The 19,978-nt window shown below is 39.0% G+C and overlaps 2 protein-coding genes across 2 annotated transcripts; both read right to left on the bottom strand.

The window, feature by feature from the left end:
- Positions 1 to 4,381: 4,381 nt before the first annotated feature.
- Positions 4,382 to 10,292, bottom strand: LOC111243686 (venom protease-like). The gene is made up of 2 exons (XM_022789607.2): positions 8,042 to 10,292; positions 4,382 to 6,618 (listed from the first exon to the last, which is right to left on the bottom strand). The coding sequence occupies exons 1-2, from the start codon at positions 9,053 to 9,055 to the stop codon at positions 6,382 to 6,384; spliced, it is 1,251 nt and encodes a 416-aa protein (XP_022645342.1). The 5' UTR covers positions 9,056 to 10,292; the 3' UTR covers positions 4,382 to 6,381.
- Positions 10,293 to 16,189: 5,897 nt separating this feature from the next.
- MED8 (mediator complex subunit 8) lies at positions 16,190 to 19,896 on the bottom strand. The gene is made up of 5 exons (XM_022789608.2): positions 19,646 to 19,896; positions 18,625 to 18,786; positions 18,330 to 18,512; positions 17,838 to 18,031; positions 16,190 to 17,038 (listed from the first exon to the last, which is right to left on the bottom strand). Exons 1-5 carry the CDS (start codon positions 19,664 to 19,666, stop codon positions 16,798 to 16,800), a joined length of 801 nt encoding a protein of 266 aa, XP_022645343.1. The 5' UTR covers positions 19,667 to 19,896; the 3' UTR covers positions 16,190 to 16,797.
- Positions 19,897 to 19,978: the final 82 nt, after the last annotated feature.

Here is a 19,978-nt window from a genome sequence, read left to right as displayed (position 1 = left end):
TTGAATAGCAAATCATCTGACATAGAATCTTTTCAGCGAATTTTGGAGAAGGCCAATAAAATTAGAGATGAATCTTAGATCATTAAAAGATTTTTCTGCTATATGCTTCAACACCGCCTTACACCAAATCCTTCAAAATTATTCGTCCTTTTGCCAGTTGAACGAGGTGCTACAATTAAGGACAGAGGTAGGGTTACGCATAACCCTGATAATTTTAGCAAAGAATTCATTAATTTAATGAAAAAAAAGGCTCTTTGTTGGGAAAGCGCTGCCTGTTCTAGAATGATTATTTTACCTATCTAATCATGATTATCCTATCATCGAAATAAAGAATCCGTGTTGCGTCATAGAAACTACGATTTGTTGGTTCTAGAGAGATATTTGGATGTATCATGAATAAAACAGAAAGTTACGTTTACTTTTGAGCGTCGTTTTGAAACGTTTTAAACTTGAAACATTGTCAGTTCTGTGAGTCTACGAGTAATGACAATAAGAACATTTGGCACATCCTTACGGATACATTTAAGCAATGGAAGAAGTGCCGTCGTCTTTCACGCAGAGTGGCATTTAATCTCAAATTGAGTTAAAAAAAATATAGCTCTACAAAGTGGACTATCAAATTGCTGAACACTGTCTTTTATTACGGGAAAAAAAAGACATTCTACGATCGGATTAGAGTACAACGTCAAATTAAAATGGCTCTAACTGGCAAATATCTAGCTCCAAACAGATCACCCCTCTACCAAGAGAGTGACTGATCTTTCCGTTAATAATAGTTAAGCTGAATAAGGTTATACCTACTCGAAAACGACCTCAGTGCATGATTTTTACTATAGCAACAATGTTAGCATAAAGGAAATAAGCAATCAAACAGACAATCATGCCCGTCGCACACGCCTCGAATTTTAACGCTCAAATTCGAGGGTACCGATCAACGCCGATGCCACGCAGTGGGCGAGTATACAATGGACCACTATTTCAAACTAGAGCTTTTATATATCAAACACGTAAAACATTCACTGAATAGGGACAGAAATAACTGAATAATTAGTAAATAGCCTTAAGTATCTAGCTTTATTGCGATTAGCAAGGCATACTAGTGAAAAAAAATGAAGTGAACAGCTTAAGTAGATGCACAGGAGTGACTTTTTTGAAAAATGTCTGTTTACAAGCTATGGCAATCTTAGTTACTCGTGAGCCAATTGTCATGCTTAGAGTCTTACAGATTGCGGGCTAAAGATATTTATAATATATAATTATGTACATTGAGCTAAGAAGGTTCTACAGGTAGTGAAATTTTACATATATGCACTGACTTAGATATTCAGTTCTAAGAACACAGAAAATAAAGAGGGACCATACAAGTTGTCACTCAAATAATGATAACGACTGTAACCGTTTCAGTAGTATATCTATAGGTCAGTTTTCTCTCGTAATGAAAAGTCAGGAAGCCCTGTGTAAGCCTCCTGGTTAGAAGAGAGCTGAAGGGTTTGCATACTTAATTGAGTACTCATAATTATTTATGCCTGTCTGCTTTTTCATAAAATTCATGCCAAACATTACGCAAATAACGATCTTCTTTGGGACGCATGATACCTTCTATTATGAGATAACGTCTCACCTTTTTACCTATTCTACAGACATGGTCATTCGTCCAGATATGCCTTTGGCCTATTTTCATGTATGAGATTCTTTTTGGCGCTCGACGTTTCTTGATGGTGTGCACCGCATCGTCCGTGTAGCCTGAGTTGCATAGGGCACAGGTGTCGACGGAGGTTTTCATAACCCGCATCATCTATAAAACCTGCTATGCCTTACCAAAACTCAGTCACGTCTGTGTAGAGCTTGGTTCTGGTTGTACGACCTTTTCTCAAAGGTTCTGTCATACCACTTCACCAATATGGCGTCAGTACTTCGGTCCAAGTTAAATTGTTATGTGTCTTCTATGATGGAAAATTCGACCTATCCAATTCCTGCCGTATTTGTCGAAAATCTATCTTTTTGCGCAGCTAAAATCCTATTATTTATTCCGTGCTCTTTCTACTCGTTGGTGCGCTAAGAGATCCAATTTTGTCCTGACAATAACGAAACCTATTTAGGCTTTAATAGTATTCTGTCCATGTCTGTGTTCACCAAGCCTATGGTAGAGAATGCATGTTCTTCATGGCTATAGAGGGGCACCTGTTAACTAACGAACTCAATTGTATATTTTAGAAGATAGCTCAGTTAGCCCAAATTAGAGTTCCTTCTATTTACGGTATAAGAAGTAGAGTGGCTTTCTGCTTTTAATCGAATAAATCAGCATAGCAATTTCTTTAGCTATTAAACATTATTTCACTAGGAAATATGGAGGCAGTCGTTACAATGTCTTGTCAATGGCGTATTGCTTAAGCGAACCGGCCGTTATAGCTACCATACTACTTATGCAAACAATGTGAGCCAATAAGCTCACATATTAAAACAAATTTTAGAAATTTGATGGTATATCTTCCTGCATGAATCCGTAACAATGAATTTGCCATACATTTCTGTGCCGGATCCCTTTTCACACCTTAACTTATCCGTTGCTTATTACAGTTATGCTTTGTTATAGCAGTGGCCGTTTTCGATATTGTTGGCTCTCAATAACGCTAGGTTGGACTTCAATGTTTTTTCTCATGAAGTTCATTCGTAAACCTCCCACCGAAACGATCGTGTAATACCTGGGGTGCAATTGTGTACCTTCTGCGGAAGAGAATAGCAAGATGGACTCTGCACCGCGGCGAGATCACCATTCATAAATGTATGTTCAACGGCTGTTTTGAAAATAAATATATACATACCAAAAAAAAAAATCGGAGGAAAACGTTTTTATCAGCATATTCGCCCGTCCATTTCAAAGTACCGAGAAGTATCACTCAGTAATCGATAGATATTAGCTGATCTTAATTCAGCGATGAGTCGACTCTTAGGAGCATGCGAATCTTACTACTAACGCTTGTACAAACGATTCCTCCTTAGTCGTGCTATAGCATTTGTCTATTATCGGCGGTTCGGATGGACTCATAAGAGAGGATCGTATCATAGATCAGATTTTGCAACATCCAGCTCCGGCTGATGGAGCCCTTTTGATATGTCTCCAATCCATTTAGTCGGATTTGTCAAATTAGCCAAGCCGGATATTTACTATTTTCCATACTGGCACAATTATTTTGATTCGAATATATGACCTTATTCCGCGCAACGTTTATGTAGAGCATATTTACATATAGTGCTTTTAGAGGAATTGGAAAGGAGAAATAAGATCGAAACGTTCTCTTCTAGTAAATGATACGCGGAACTTGGTCTAGGAACTCGGCCGAAACTGATATTTCTCATGTTACAGAATTACTTTTATTTTTATTAAATTAGAAATGCGGAAATAGAGTAAAAAATTGGTCTCCGGTAAATTGGCTCCTAGTCAGTTAGAGGCAACCCTTATAAATCAAAAAGTCGGCGTAAAGCATACCATTTCCATAGGTGGGGCACGCTAGGTACTCCCTACCGTTAGCCTCAGAGAGATCAGGTGAGAAAAAGGGCGTCGCCCTGATTAAAAATGGAATGCTATGGCAGTGTGTAGTAGGTTTAGACGTAAGCTGGTGGTAACACCTAGCAATGCACCAGAGGCATCTGCTTCCATGAGGTGCTTGCCGATGATGAAACAGTTAATACATCCCACTATCTCTAGTTTCTCAAGAGGCTCATAAACCGTGAGCACAGAAATCGGAAGTACGCAGTCTGGTTATTTCATGGCAATGCCAGACTTCCTTGCCATGCCCCGATTACTTCTTCAACCCGATTCAAGTCTGTATAGGTACGGGGCTTTCTATGCTCTAAAAGGGGCAATTGGAAGGCGGGTATATCCAATTTCACCTCGACAAGCCATAGGTAGAGAGATTACATACGGAATACAAATGGCAAATATAAGGCCGTTTAGAGGTTTGGCCAAGTGTGTAAAAAATAAAGAGTCCTTCTTACACATATTAAAGGAAAATCACCACTCTAGTACAACTAGTCCAAAGTTCATCAATTCCAAAGTCCGCCGGGTAATAGCCTAATATGCTTCTTTATTTCCTGCAATCTAAAAACGACGAGCGAATCATTACAGATGGCTAGGTCATTTGTACAGAATATATTTTCTTACCGTCGGCATATGTCTACCGTCATATTGACCGGATTTAGGCATCGAACCGTTACAACATTAAGCAGAGCCTTGTTGGAAAATAACTATTTATTATACCTGCACCCTTAGCATATCAAACGAAAATACTAAGAACATACACATAACAGCTTCATGTATATTATACTTATAGGGCTTAAGATACAAAATTCAATAAATGTTACAGAAAGTGACGATTTGATGTTTACGCTTTTACATATTATAATTATCATCTTTATTCAAATCTACTTACAGATTATATACACACTTCATTCCACTTCTAGCCACAAAAGTCCACCTTTTCATATTGAAGCAATTGTCACTTCGGCATCTCCGTTTGGGTTCTTACCCGCGAACCGCTTGCTTTAGGACAGATAAGCCGTCTGGTTTGTCAGAGTGGTCACAGACTCCTCAGATAGGCGCGCCTCTCTATAATAGAATTGTTATTATACGCTAAGTCAGCAGCAATATTGTTGATAACCGCGTAGGTATCCCTTTCATCTGATAACCAGTGTCCTTTCTTTAGGCCTCCGTTGTCCGTTGGATCGCAGACCAACATTTTTCATTCTTACTTTTCACCCAAAAGACCATGCAAATTCAATTTATTCGTATTTTCTTTTTGCATTTTTCTTGGTTGTGCTGTAAATTTTATTACAACCTGATCTAAGTTTAGGCTAAATACGAAAAGCAGGTTGATTTTTGCCGTGAATTTTATACGTTTATATAATATGATTTACTAGCAATTTCACGAACAAAGTAATAACACAATCCTATGCTATGTCTTTAAAGTTTTGGCCCCATGTTGCTCGCTTCTATAGTGCATGGATATCTTCCTAAATAATACAGCACATGTTAATTATGGCTTTTGGTTAGTCTGACTCAGTGCTAAAGAGCAACAATCTAGGCATGCAGACTGGTTATCGAAAACGGCAAGTCCATTGAGCGTAGAAATCAAACCATAGTCATTCATATTGTTAGCATTTTTCTACGTCCGATAGCTTCGGTCCAGGGGCAGAAAGGGTATTTCCGTTAAAGTATCTGGCGTAGTTGTTTTCCGTGGTTGGCTGATTTCAGGTCTACCTAGGTCGTTGAGGTTCTATGGCGGTCTATTGAGTCATTCTTCCATTTGCCAAGTCGCAACTCAATAAGGCTTTCCTATTTGCTGCCCCCCCCCCCCCCCTGTCCAACTGTATCGAAAGTCGATTCGCTGCAACAGACACGTTAAGTAACACTACTGACTATGAATCCGCATCGGCATGATTTTCCACCGAGCGAATGAAAAGGTTACGATTATTAGCTTCCGGCTCTACCAGCGGCAAAAGCCCATGCAGTTGTTTTTCTCTGGGGAGCTTACTTTGTGACAGAACTGTGCGTTTATGCATTTGTACAACTAGACCGGACATGTTATATTCTGTCACGTCTTGACAATCACAAGCCGGTTATCGCCCGCCGGTAGGTTTAAACATGATAGCATCGGTTTGTAACGGGCAGCGAAAGTCGATAGGGTAAAAGAGCCACCGGAGGCTGCAGTAGATTCGAAATAGTACGCAATGCGCTAGCTCGGTACTACTTCCTGCGCTGCAAGAAGCACAAAATAAAGAGGCTTTCGAATCACATGAACTTTAATAATTGAACCTGTTAACGATGTAATCTTAATTACTAACGTTCTTGTAAGGTTTTCACGTTATTTAGAAGTTAACGGGGCTCTTTTGAAATAGCGATATTGCCGAATAATCTTGTCAAAACGACACTTCGGGTCGTAACGTCGATACGCAAAAAGGTTTGCCGGGCTGACGCGCACGCGATTGCAACCTACTATGTTTCATTATAGCAGGACTGGTCTAACTTGATTGTAGTGCACACAGCTTCCTATGCGCGACTTAGTTTAAAAGAGCAAAAATGCCACACTTTTGAACTAGAAAAACTATAAGATAACAAATCTTTTCCTAATTATTAGAGACGACGCCATAACATATCATTCTGCTCCGATTTAAGCGGTAACATTCAATTCGAGTACATTCTACGTTCATTCACGCTATAGTCGAATATCACAATGATTTTGTCGATCCAGACAGATCTTTATCAACAGACACAGATCAATACGGGTCATCAACTGAGCAAATCAGTCGCCTGCTTACTGATGAGCTGTTGATTACCAGTAGCTTGATCGTTGTTCCCTTATTTTTAGAGAAGTACAAAGGAACTTAGTCGCCTACATGGCTGTTGATCCAGTTGAGGTAGTTTGTCACGCGTGTATACACGCCAGGGAAGCCTTTAGTCGCGCAGCGTACTCCGAACGAGACGATACCGACTTGGTAAAAGCGGGTCGGTGAATAGCCTTCCGGGCGCACGAGAGGACCTCCTGAGTCACCTTGACACGAATCCTGGACACCGCTTTCATCTCCGGCGCAGATAAAGTGGTCCGGATCGACGTGATCAATCTAGAACAGACAAAAGAACACAAGGTATGTTATGGACTTAAGCGATCAGGCGTCAAGTTAAGATTTGGACGAAGATTTGATTAAACTAGTTTAACGTAATTTTAAGTCGGGGTTATCGATATTATTATTTTTACTCTTATTTTCTAGGCTTCTGCAAAGTTGCACCACTCCATAATTTCCATATTTTTTATTTGCCATATTTGTTTTGTAACATTTAATATACAGACCATTTCAATACTCTGTATAAATCGAAAAGACCTGTGTTGTGAAAAGATTAACTCTGATAAATAATGCGTAGATACTGGACAACTGTACACACCATAGATAATCGCAGTTCCTGTAGGAATGTATATCTGGTTACTACGAATTACGGGAGCATTAAAACAATCAACGAAATACCGAGAAGATAACTTACACAATCGAATGCATCAACAACAAATATAATTTTACAGCTATGTTCGCTTCTCATCGTTTTGCTGATTACGGTCTTTTGTTAGCATGTTAAACGCATACATCTTATAGGTGGAGCTCTAACTAATGATTCCGGCGATTGGGGTGCCCTCTACAACCTTAAATTATTTCCAACAAATAACTCGATTAAAGGTAAATTAAATGCCTTACTCTCTAATTTATGAGATCCGAAGGTGGCATATTTAAAACCAAAACTAATAAAGACGCAAACTCCTCTATAATATCCAGGCTAGCTACAAATTACTACATACGACCTATACTTTTCGACGATATTCAAGTCAACCATTTAATTACACCGAGCTTATGCAAATGTCGTTCAGTGCTTCCTATGCTCCTCTATTAAAAAGACATTGCACATGATAACGGGAAGTCTCCGTTTTGCTATGCGAAACGATAGCGTAACCACTAAAAAGGAATTTAGTTTTATTATTTCATTTAGGTTATATTGACGTCAAGCAGCATGAAGTAGCATCACACCACTGTTTCTTAGAACATTATTATCAGCTAATCGCAACGACGCAGTGGCTTGAACGGGCAAATCTTTGACAACATAAGCCTGCAACCACTCAATCTAGCCCTGATGTTCTAGGTAGACGTAACATATAACTAGATAAGGGAAGTCGATTTTCACTGCGCAGCATTGCCCGACCTGATAGTAATAAACACGGAAATGAAAAAAGACCTTGTCAGAAATATTTGCCGTTATATGCGTTCCTATTGAATGTAACGGCGGACGAGATCAATTATAAACTGTGATAAGCGAAATTAAATTATGCTCATTTATCTGTATACACATTAAGAAGACGATTGATAATATTCCAACTAACACTGCAGCAATGATACAAAGTGACACAGTGAACATTATGTTATACCAAGATGAACAGTCTCACTGGTTGCGATAGAGAGAGGCATGGATGAAACTAGATGTCACACTTATTTGACTTGGACTTACATTGACTTCTTTAAAGACGTCGGTGCACCGCTTTGCATCCCAAATGGGAAAACTAGCCTGCTGGAGGACATTAGCCGTCCTACCGAGATAGCGCAGACGGCCCCAACCGGTGATAAATACGTACTTGTCAACAATATTGTTCGGAATCGCTTGCGTGCTATAGGGAAGGCATACTGGTGCGATAAACTTATTAAACGCCACATCTCTATCCATGACAATAATAGCGATGTCATTAGTATTTTTGCCAAACTCGAACCCTTCATGAGTAACGAGGCGCGCTACAGATCTTTCGGTAGTAATTCCAGCGGGAAGCTCGTCCGTCTTTGAGAGGTCATGCTCAGCCAGACGTACTCGGAGAAAGTTTCTATCGGTTACCTTCTTCGGCCTCAAAATGAAACAGTGCGCTGCACTGAGGACGTGCTTTCTTGAAATTAGACTCGCTCCACAATGCGATTCAAATTGGTCGTTTTGGTTGTTCTTCATTAGTACGAGAGCTTGCCAAGGCCAGTCACCGATTTTGGCATCAACACCACCAACGACGCGTGTGAACGTTGCGTTCGTAATACCGCATTCTTCAGGGAAAAGAGTAGGCTTTCGAGCACGCAGTCCGGCCGGAATCGGCCGCGGGGAAACCGTCGACTCAATCGTAGGTCGCGGGGGTGCAGGAGGCGTTTCGCCGGCAACCTGAAACTGTTTCGGGCAGCAGAGTAACGGGGCAAGGCCGTTGTAGCCGCAGACGTATTTTCGCAGAAAGATGCGGTGTGGCACATGCTGAAGGCCGGGACATTCTCGTAGCAGGATGCACTTGCCCTTCTGCTGATCGGGTGTCCAACACTCACTGGTATCCTCATGCTCAAATACAATCCCGCCGAAACGGATGGCCTTGCTTTCGATACCTGTTTGGCTGTTGCTTGATACTTCTGCCAATTGTGCATCTGCATTTTGCACTAGCTTTCCGTTAAAAACACAGCTGAGTAGGAAAACTGTCATGATTATGACTCGGGGAAACGTCATGATGCTTTGGTTTAAGCCTAGGCCCAACAGTAATCGAACTTCATCACTTGATATGCGATGGACGCTAACAGTGTATTCACAAAGCACCTCCAAAAATGAAATACTAATGGGTAACAGCAGTGCCGACGGTTGATTTCCGACAACGTGTACTGCTGTTTCGAAAATAATACAGTCACACAGACGGAGCAAGCCTCGTCCTTTATTCCGCGCTGAAAAATACGTTTGTATGGTTCTATGTCCGTCAGTCAGCGCTGCTGCTGTGCCGTGCTGTTTGACTGTGACAGCTACGACAAATTATACTTGATATTTATCTTCTATGGTAAGCGCGCTGGCGGAGGTGAGCGGTCGATATACGCACGACCGGTGAACGCGACCGGTATATGATGGGCGCGACAATCAGGGGACAGCCGCAGGCCTTTCGCTTGTGCTGCTGCCACTCGCACTACGGCTGTTCCTGTCCTTGTTGTTGTTATTGTTGTTCTGCGGATTCTGCAACAGTTGGTCACGCCGCTATCGCTGCCACTTTTCGCTAGCTCCTTACAAATCGGTTCCTCGGTCGTTCTTTCACAGAACAGAGAGAATGGCGTTTAAGCATGTCGAATAAGCATGAAACGCAACGAGAGAATCGTCATCCTCACAGGAGTAGCCGTGGCTGCCTTTGGTGCGGCCGCAATTGCTGTTGACGACAGTGACGCCATTATGGTAGACCTGATCGCGTTGCGCAGCCGAGACGGTATTACTTGAAGAACGTACTCTCCTTGACGGTTGTAGCAGCTGTCGAGGTGGTTCCGAAAGAGAGACCAAGGAAAACCCACAGAAGTCAACAAACGCCAAACAACAGCTACTGACAATAGACAACGAGTCTTAATAATATGATAGGGCAGTCATTTTTGTTTTACTGCATGTCAATCCTTCGCCATGCGGTATATTGGTAGTTAAGCGGCTGATCGGTCGCCGCAGGACTTCAGCAGAGAAATTCACATGCTTTTACGAACACATACAAGTATATTCTCTCGCACATACCAATGATCAGACACACATGCTAAAAACATTATCACAACCACAAGAACAATGCAATCATATTAGTAGTGAAGAGGAGAGTCGCGGGTGAAAGGGGCTGCAACAACAACATCGTCAACAATACAAGCAACAGTAATAATAGCAAGCATGGCACTAAATCTGAGAACACCAAAGATAGCGAACGGACATCCGCACGTAAAATTAGTCAGGATGACGATGCTGTCTAACAAGCCCAACGTGTCAAATGGGTATATATATCTGTTATATATATATAGCAGATACTTGAAAATATAGACGAAGTGCAAGGAAGACATGAAGAGAATGAAACTGATATGCGCGCGGAGTGTAGCAAACAAACGCAGCCACAGAAGCGCACAGGAGAAGTGAACGGCAACCCACATTAGTGTTTACACCACTACGAGCGGTAGACTAGTAAGCCCGAAGTGAACAGCTAGGTAACTGTAGCTGCTAGGCAGTAACTGTTAAACTTACGCAGTTTGTGAACCTGCAGAGATTAAATACTGGCTAGCTATAAGTATGTCATAGAGATTTGAAAACATAAATCCATACATAGACAACTGGGCCTTTAAATGCCCATAAAAAAATGGGGACCTTACAGTGTCAACAACTCCTACGCTACTGATACGAAACGCAATCAAGTTGTGGCAACGGTACCTATTACTGATGTATGAATTGATAGATTTAACCTGCGGGGTCGCGATGACAAATTGGCTGCTAAGGAGACTTTCTGGTAGAACGATAATCTATTATTACATTGGCTAGGTACCTGTAATAGGAGATCGCGTCGAAGTACAGAAGAGGGACGTCTACCTCACCTACGAAACACTTCGCATATACCGATGCACACGTGGAGGCACGTCAAGGCCGCACAGAAAATGACGATTACCTTTAAACTATAAACAAAGTCGCCCAAAAACAGTCAAAGCTAACTACTTCGTCTAAGAAACAAGCTGGTGAGGGTTAAGGCAAGCGCTGCCAGAAAAAACAGATCATGTGTCAGCTGCCCCCCACAAGGCGCCACTATTTCTGATTTCTGAATTTACAGGAAAAGGATTTATGTTTTTTAATTTTTTTTATTGATTTATTTTATATTTATTATTAAATTATACCTATTATTTTATTTATTTATTTTTAGATTAGAAAACGTAAGGAACCTGAAGAAGAAAAAGGTAAATGATCACACCGCTTTTATTTCTATTTAGCTTCCAAATTGCGGATTAGTTTGATTAGATTTTAAAGAAGAGTCACGCGATTGGTAGTATACGCTCTTCTCTTAATCATCGAATTTTTGCGCCCACTGAATGTGTGTCTTTAGCAAATAACTACAGTTGCCTAAAGAAAAGAATTTGAGAGCACACAAGAATAGGTACTAAACGTAAAGTAGAATATTTTTTTCTCCTTTTTTTGTAACCAGTTCGGTCATCAGTCTAGCATTTCAAACCATACAGACCGCAAAGCTTTACACCTGGAGCGAAATTCGCGTTTAGACTTGTCACTGAAAGCCACCACTCATTTGGTCTCTATTTGTATAGATTTTAAAAACCGACATATTTCCGATGGAATATCTAATCTATAATATGAAACAATTAATGCGCGATGTCATTTTCTAAAAAATCATTAGTGAGACAGCTTTAGACATGAATATAATAAATTTAGTGTTTATTTAGTTCTCTCGCCTGTAAATAGAGCTGGTCGAACATATCTGCAGAATCATCTTTGCCTATAAAGCTTTGCCGTTCATAGTGCAAAGTATTATCCGCACAGTCATATGGTGAGAATGTTAGCGAAGACTGGCGATCACCGTCCCTGCAAGTCCTTAGGTGTAAGGTAAAAAAATAAAATTATCGTCCATTCCATTCATGGACTCATTGGTTGTGAGATTTTTTTAACTTCGCTAAAGCACGGAACAGCACTGAAGTTCAAATCTCGTTCCTACCTGTGAACCCGTGACCTACATGCCCGTGCAACAGGAAGCTATCGTTACAGCAGTACCGTTGCCAGGAGAGGAGTTAGCAAAAGCCGTATCTTCATCGCAAATACTAAATGCTTAAGCATACTCAAATCATTCGCAAATCCAACGTTTTCCTTGGATACCGTCGCCGAATCGACTTATTCTTCTTCAAAATAGTTCCGTTCATCAGCGACGGTCAGCTAATACGAAATAACAAGTCAAACAAATGAATTTACCACAGTCATTAGCACACTACGGGAATATAGTAACCCCGTAATGATTACTGTACACAGCAGTGATTATTCAGAAATGATACTGTTTATTATTCTATTGCTTTTTCTATCTGCAATCATAATAAGGATAACTTAATAAACTTAAAAATATACATTTTAAATTATGCGCCATTTTAATTTATTCGAGTGCTATTAATGCACGCCATACTAACTGTACCTTTGTCGCCAAAGGAGGGCTTGAACAGGGGTAGTCTTTGTGGAGAGCTGTCTTGGGTATTGCTATGGCAGGTTTAGTGGATTTACTGACGTGACACGCTTTTTTCATGCGTTACGTGAGTAGTTCAGGGAAAAGTGTTTTTTGAAGAAATTGTGGTTCACATATTTTACAACAGCGTTTTGGGCACCGATTTTTCTAAGTTATTGCGGATGGTTTCAGTTTGCCAGAAATTACTTTAAGCAACTCCGGTCCGTTTTCAATAGTTCTAAGAAGGAATTTTATGTCTTGTCGACTTTTGCATAACTATGAAGCAATTAGTGATTACTTTTTAGTAGGAAATTGGCATCAATTCTGTATTCGGTTGAATACATCCTTTCGTTGGGATTTTTTCTTATCCCAAATTGCTAAAATAATTACAAGTGCATGGAACTAAAATCACGTACACGTGAATTTGAACGTGTGTTTTTAGATAACAGATTTACGACAAAAATCTACAAAAAGCTTCATCGTGCTGCCGCAAAGCTTCGAGTTTTCGAGAACAGAGCAGGCTAGAGCACGAAAACTTAAGTGAGCTTTACCTAAAACTAATTTTGTTTTTGCCAGAATACCGCTTTCTTTCTATAAGCAATAAGCAAACATGGCAACTTCTAGTAGAATCGTTACAGTTTGATTTCAAGCATTCGCATGAAAAGTCGGGTTCTTACAAGTCGTCCTATATTGTAACCTTCGAGACTTTGACTCTTAACCGTTTTTATAATAATTAACACCAATTGGCTGCCAGAAAATTCACGATTTCTAAATGGCACCTAGATAGAAGAAATGATCAAATGTTATCAGAACACGTGTTGGGGAACGGAACCTTATGTACTGATAAAATGCCAGCCGGTATCTCGTTGTAAAGGTTTCACGGCTGCCACGCGTCACTCCTACTGCAATCGGGGAAAGAAGCAGAATGAACGGTAAACGCATAAAGCACATATTACGATGCTGAGGCAAAGCTAACGACAGGGGAAGTCCTGTTTTGGGCTTCCAGATGCTGGTTTCTGTTACGGCGTGTGTAACAGTATCTATAGTCGCCGATCTAAGGCAACTAAAATCGATTGCGACGATTGGCTCTGAAAAACGGCTCGTCGTTATTTGATTAAACAGGCCCTCGACACGAGCCATGTAGACGTCAGTGATCGCAGAAGACCTTCTAATCACACAGCCCTAATTTATCCAGAGTTTATTAATAGTGAAACTTTTTTCAATAATTAATATTATATAATATTAATCTTAATTCTAATACTTTTTTTCAAGGCTTATCGAACACCATTACGCGAGAGTTACAGAATAACTTTCAGTCTCGGTAGCTTACCATATAATGATAAAAACACTAACACCTTATTTCTGCGTGGTTTCTTGAATCCACTGATATCACGAAGCACAATAGTATCATGTTATAAACGTTCCTTTTTCGTAATTGTAGAAATAGGAGGACGTTTAACTACACATACGTATAAACAATGTAAACTGCGTTTGGAGGGGTCGGTAGTTTTATGACTTCAATCACACTTACCAACGAGAAATACTGCTTCGACGCGCCATGTGGAAAACTGTCGTTGAGAGAAGACTGTAGTTATTTTTTTTGGGGTACACAGACTAGAAATGTCAGAATATTATAATGCTCTATATATATATATATATATATATATACATATATATATATATATATATATATATATATATATATATGGTTTTATGACTAATCTAACGCCTGTCTTTTATCAAACTTCGCTCGCATAACTTAGATTTCTATTTAGCCTGAGGGCACAGAGAGCCATTAGCGACGTTATCTCCACAATATTTAATCGAGAGTAATATTCGACAAACTATTTGCATCTATCTGTAACCACGAATGATACAACACAGTCTAGTTAGAGACAAACAAAGCAAAGGGCGTGTTCTATGGCCAAAAATTTATTACTTAGGGCTATATATCAAAACAACATGTTTTCATTATTCTTCACCTTAAAATTATATAAAGAGTTTTCGCACTTTGTGAAAAATAAATGTTCTAAAGCCATCTGTCTTAAATAAAATAAATAAATAAAACAAAGTCGAAGGCTGCGACTTGCAGTTTTTAAAACGGGACAGTATATTATTGTAGATGATATAGAGAAAAGCTGCCCTTTCGTGTTACCTTAAAAGTTTACAATTTATAGGTAAAAGATTTTTATATTCCGATTATTAAGTTAGTGGAAATGAATTAGGTAATTGCCAAAAAATATTTTTCTAAGTAGGTATTCAGGATGTGTAGGCAGCTTTGGCAGAAAAGTGAATTTACCATAAAAATTGTTATTTCACGTTCATATTACGGGAAAAACTTTGACTTCAACTTGAATAAAATCTTTCCGTGACTGATCTTTAAAATAATTCTTCATACACAATAAATAATTCTATATAAAGTTCATGAATAAATCCCACATTCACATACATTTTCCACAAAGGAAATTTCCTGATATTTTTCTGATTATTAAAACGTTGTACTCAGGCATGAAGGTATTACCATCACTTCTCGTAACCCCGTAAAGGCAAGAATAGCAGTGCTGAGTGACCTTTTAGCCAAAAAAAAGTGGTAAGCTCTTTTATCTGATCAAATCGTCGACAAAAAACTTTTTAAGCAATAATCGCTAGTGTGGCGAACTGCTAGATATGCTGTACTTCCATAAGTAGATCTAACTAAAGGCATGGCGATAGGCATGCTAGGGTGCTAAAATATCCATCCCTTTTTTTTTTTTTATTGTGTCGATGAACTGCTGTAGCATTCACAAATATATTGAAAGCGACCTCATACTATCCAAATATTGTGACCACAAATATATTAAAGGAATAAAGCCTGTTCTTAATATTTCATATAATTCAATTTCGTAAACAGTTTGCATATATATATATATATATATATATATATATATATCATAGTAGTTGTCATTATTTAAAAAATGCGTGAAAGGGCAAATTGTTTACGGCAAAGTTGCAAGATTAGAGTGAAGCTTCACATAACTATACTACGTGTAACCCGTTGATAAGATAAGTAAGGAAAGAAATCGTGCTTGCTTTTGAAGCCTCCTCTTATCTTACATGTACAAAGATTATGATACCACCTTTCGAATGCTTCTAAAATGTTCGGAAATTTGTACTATAATACAGATGACGAATGAGGCATATCCCCGTAAAGCTGCATAGTGTAAAGTGGCTTACTTGCCAAATATTGGAAGTATTAAACAAAGCAACTCAGAAATGTACTAATCAAGTTTGTAAATTCTACCGCTAGCAGTGAACTCAGTATTTCAATTCAGTGTTCATAGACAGTAATACTGGGCACGGCTATGTGATACGTTCTTTCCAATATTTGTTTGTGAGTAAAGATTTTCAAGTTTAAAACGAAGACGAGATCATGTGAGTCTTCTGATCATAATAGGCACAGTCGTGCTCTATTGACTATTCCCAAAACTACGAGCCATGAACATTCTGAGCTTATTATTCTAGTGATGATCTTAATGATCATTGTTTTTTATGACCAACAATTGCTTCCACTAGAAAATCATTCATCGACGCATTCGTAGTTGAGACCCATGTAACTTTCTTAATTCGTAGTTAATTTTTCGTTCTATTTGACTAATCTGCCCGGCAACTGATAAACTCTTCAGAGCTTTTTAGGCATCGTATTTTTGTTTATTCATAATTGATCACGACATCACAGTAAACCTTGCTTTCGTTCACTCCATAGAACATTGTTTGCTATCGAATCTAAGAGTTCTGCTATTATACCGTATTTGTCGTGCAGGTACTCCGCTGCGTTTGCCTGCAGAAATTGTTCCCCCAGTTAGGCGGATTCTCGTCCCATTTCTAACAAACAACAGATAAATAGGATGCACTCTTATTTTGCCTACATAGACAAAAACTATTTATTTATATATGCTAATTAGTCATAATAATACTAATGTGTATACTTATGTATACATATAATATATATATATATATATATACTAACTTCATACTGAGTGTAATACCAATCATCGGCTCCACATCATCTATACAGTGGAAAATGTACAATCTCTTTCGTTAGGCGCAACACATTTGCTGGGCATCATGCTCTTAACTCTATACACTCAAGCAAAATACTATACACATTTCTTAGCAGTTTGGGTTCGTACAATTCATACAAACTTATAATATAATAATTATCCCGCGTCACCATTGGCTGTTTTTATATGCGTTTGGCCAAATGTAACTTTAGTTTAAAGTTCCTTCTGTTCGGTTATCGTAGATACGGATGCGATGACATCGCGCCTCCGCTCTTGATATTTGTCTTAATCGTCGCCGTGGGCATCTTGCCGCCGGCCGAAGGAGGCGCATTCATAGCTCGGTTGGGGACGGGACCAGAACCCCCACCCACAGATCCACTAATTGAAGCGCCTATAGGCTTCGGACTGTGAGTACCCATAGCCTGGCCACCCATACTGGGTCCACCCTGGTTACCGCCGCGCAGAAGCTTGCCGCTGTAAAATAAGAGAGTGCAGAAGTGCAACCGAATTAGTCCATCAGATACATAGGCGAATAATGCTTGAATTTATGTCCACTGTATTTGAACTTCTAATCTATGTCGTATAGGAATAACATTTTATGTAAGTACCAAAATGTTTGCAACGATAAAATCTAGCAAAAAATATACGGCATAGCCCGTGTGGATCTATCAAACAATAAGTTCAACTTATTACCTTGGTGAAGGTTGCTTCTTAAAGGACTAAAGTTTTCAATCATCAATCTAAATAACAATATTTGTGTTTTAAACAAAAAATTAATACCATTCATTAAATGACAGTTGGCGGAAAAATTTGTTTTTGAGCACTTTATATATATAATGTTTTTTTTTTATCTACTTGGATTAAAATGCGAACATAACTAAGATGTTTCAGTGTCTATATGTTGCTGGTATGGTGGACTCAATAAGGCATGATTTCGGGTTAGATTTTTAGCTGCGACGTAGCAGTTTTTTCAAATTATTACAACTATCAGTAGAAGCTAGATCAACCATGATTCGACTATTCTTTCTGATATATAATCATGCTTTGTGTGTGCTGCTTTCTGGTATATGGAATGCTGTGAACGATTGCCCTGAGTTCTTCCTATTGTCAGCAGCTCAGCGGGCAGATACGTTTGACCAGGGTGAATACCGCTGTATTTTTTACCTGTTATATACATTCTTTTTCGAAATATCTATAAGATAATACAAGATAATAAATAATACACGTTATTGAAATGCGGATTCAACGACATTTTGAGATACACTGAACTTACTTTGATATTGCGGCTATGAGCATGGCCGTATCTGGCGCAGAAGATGTTTGTTGTATACCGCGCGAAGTATCGATGTCCCACTCTTCTCGGGAGGTCCGAATTAGCTCTGAAACGTTTTGACAGATCTTGTTGTGTGAGGCTACCTGCTTTGTCGAGCCGTCATTCGGCGACTGACCGGCTTTCATCAAAATAGCCTGTAACAGGTAGAACGTTAAAGAAAATTGTAATATTTGGCTTACGTTACTAGAGAAGAATGAAGACGAAAAAAAGTCTTTCATAATGCTAGACACGTTGTAGAAATGCGCTTATAAGTAAGCTTATAAGTCGGTTTCTTCGTCTGATTCGAAATAACATAAAATTTACATATACAGAATGAAAAACTATTAGAAAAGAAACTTTAGGTTTTCAGCGAGAATCTATAAAAATTTAGAAAGGTTTGAATACACAGGTGTTGTCTGTTAGAACCGCATTCAGCATTCCAACTTGGCCCACCTGATCAGCCTGCTCGATTTCCGGATCGCATAATGTGCGCAAGTAATCCGGCACCGCTTGATGATTAAAAAGGGGCACGCGACCTTCAGTCAATCGCTGAAGTTCAGGATCGGGATCGGGTGATACCAGCAGAGGTAGAATAATTCGATTACGCAACTTCGGTATTTTATCGTTGCGCAAAACCTAGAACAAACAAAAATCTGTAAACATAAATACGTAACTAAACTACCGTATCTAAAGTACGTATAACAGCTTCACAAAAATTATTATTATAGAAGGGACTGATATGTGTTACCTTCAACAAGTTGTTCATCTGTCCAGAAATAAGCGCGAAGTTGTCAAGCACCGCCGGCCACTGGAGGGTTTCATATTCATTTTCTAGCCTCCAGATGAGCTGCTGGATGTTGTTTTTAAGATCGTTGCTGCGAGTCAACAAAGCATCGACAACCTGATCCACCTAAACGTGAAAAGTGAAACAAAAATATAACACAAAAAAATAAATTATAGCGTTAAAAGGGTTAATTGGCTATAATAGAAATGCGCCATACTGTTGTCAAGGCTCGGTTAGAGATAAGCCTCGCGAGATATGCAGTCCACACGAACACAAATATGGTCAATTAAGACAAAAGGAGCTAATGTATAAATGCGAAAGATGAGTTACCAAACACCTGCGAGATATGTACATATGTTATCAGCTAGTGTGAATATCCTATCAAATGTAAGCAATGAACAGCCTTATCTTAAGGGACTACAAGTGTGAAGACCACAGTTTTTGCTTATAGAGCTTTTTAAGTTGTTTCACGATAACTATAATTTGCCTACGATTTAAAATTAAAAAAAAAACGAGTTTTGACTTGACTGACTTGACTTTCCTTCATAGGGTTAGATTTCTGTTCCCAAATCTGTAATGGATAAAAACTGTGGTAGAATAAATGCTCGTTACTCATGGTACAGCGATGAGTTTTCAGGCACCCTTTTCACTTTACTTAATACTAACTTCTACATAAAAAAAAAAAAAAAAAAAACTATTTTCATATATAGGTAATATTTGTTAAATGCACTGTTATAGCCAATGGCATCGAAAACAATATAATTGATGGCTTCACAATCAGCAATCTGCCAACATACATACAAACAACACATAAATACAAAACAGATCTTCAATGTAGAGTTTTTCAATTCAGCCTTTGCGAAGGTTCAGCATCGAAAACTGGCCGATAGTTTAAAGAGCCATAACCGAAATTTATAAGAATGCTCATTAAGGAATTTGCCATTTCTGTAGTACAGAATAAACATCAATCATAACGACAGCATACCTGTTTATCTTCTTTGTCCATCGCTGCACTTTTGCGTCTGACGAAACGTCTGTTAAACGTAAATATGTCTACACATCCTACTGTATTACTTGTTAGTATTACCAGTTTATCTAATAGTATCTTCTAACAGTCTGAACGTCAGTGTTCAGCCGTACTTGGTATACAGCGTCTTCTTTTTGAAACACGAGTTTTATGCCGATGTGAGTATAGACGCAGAGCTTTCAAACGCTGCTGAGCAAAAACCTATAATGGGGCGATTTGGCAGTTGCGTTTCGAAATGGAGCCCTCAAATACGATTTTACAGCAGCAGAACTGTATAAGATTGGACCGTCA

Source organism: Varroa destructor, unplaced genomic scaffold (genome assembly GCF_002443255.2).
Source record: "Varroa destructor unplaced genomic scaffold, Vdes_3.0 BEIS01000002.1, whole genome shotgun sequence".
In the NCBI taxonomy this organism is placed as follows: domain Eukaryota; kingdom Metazoa; phylum Arthropoda; class Arachnida; order Mesostigmata; family Varroidae; genus Varroa; species Varroa destructor.
The sequence above is the reverse complement of the archived record's forward strand: the minus strand, read 5'-3'. Positions and strand labels throughout refer to the sequence as shown.

What these genes read in the sequence shown, in the direction of transcription:
- LOC111243686 (XM_022789607.2), bottom strand. Translation starts at nt 9,055, where the DNA reads ATGACGTTTCCCCGAGTCATAATCATGACAGTTTTCCTACTCAGCTGT. An exon ending in ACGTCTTTAAAGAAGTCAAT is followed by an intron (nt 6,619 to 8,041) that starts GTAAGTCCAAGT and finishes TGTCTGTTCTAG; the next exon opens with ATTGATCACGTCGATCCGGA.
- MED8 (XM_022789608.2), bottom strand. Translation starts at nt 19,666, where the DNA reads ATGGACAAAGAAGATAAACAG. An exon ending in TGGACAAAGAAGATAAACAG is followed by an intron (nt 18,787 to 19,645) that starts GTATGCTGTCGT and finishes TTTCACGTTTAG; the next exon opens with GTGGATCAGGTTGTCGATGC. An exon ending in AGATGAACAACTTGTTGAAG is followed by an intron (nt 18,513 to 18,624) that starts GTAACACATATC and finishes TGTTTGTTCTAG; the next exon opens with GTTTTGCGCAACGATAAAAT.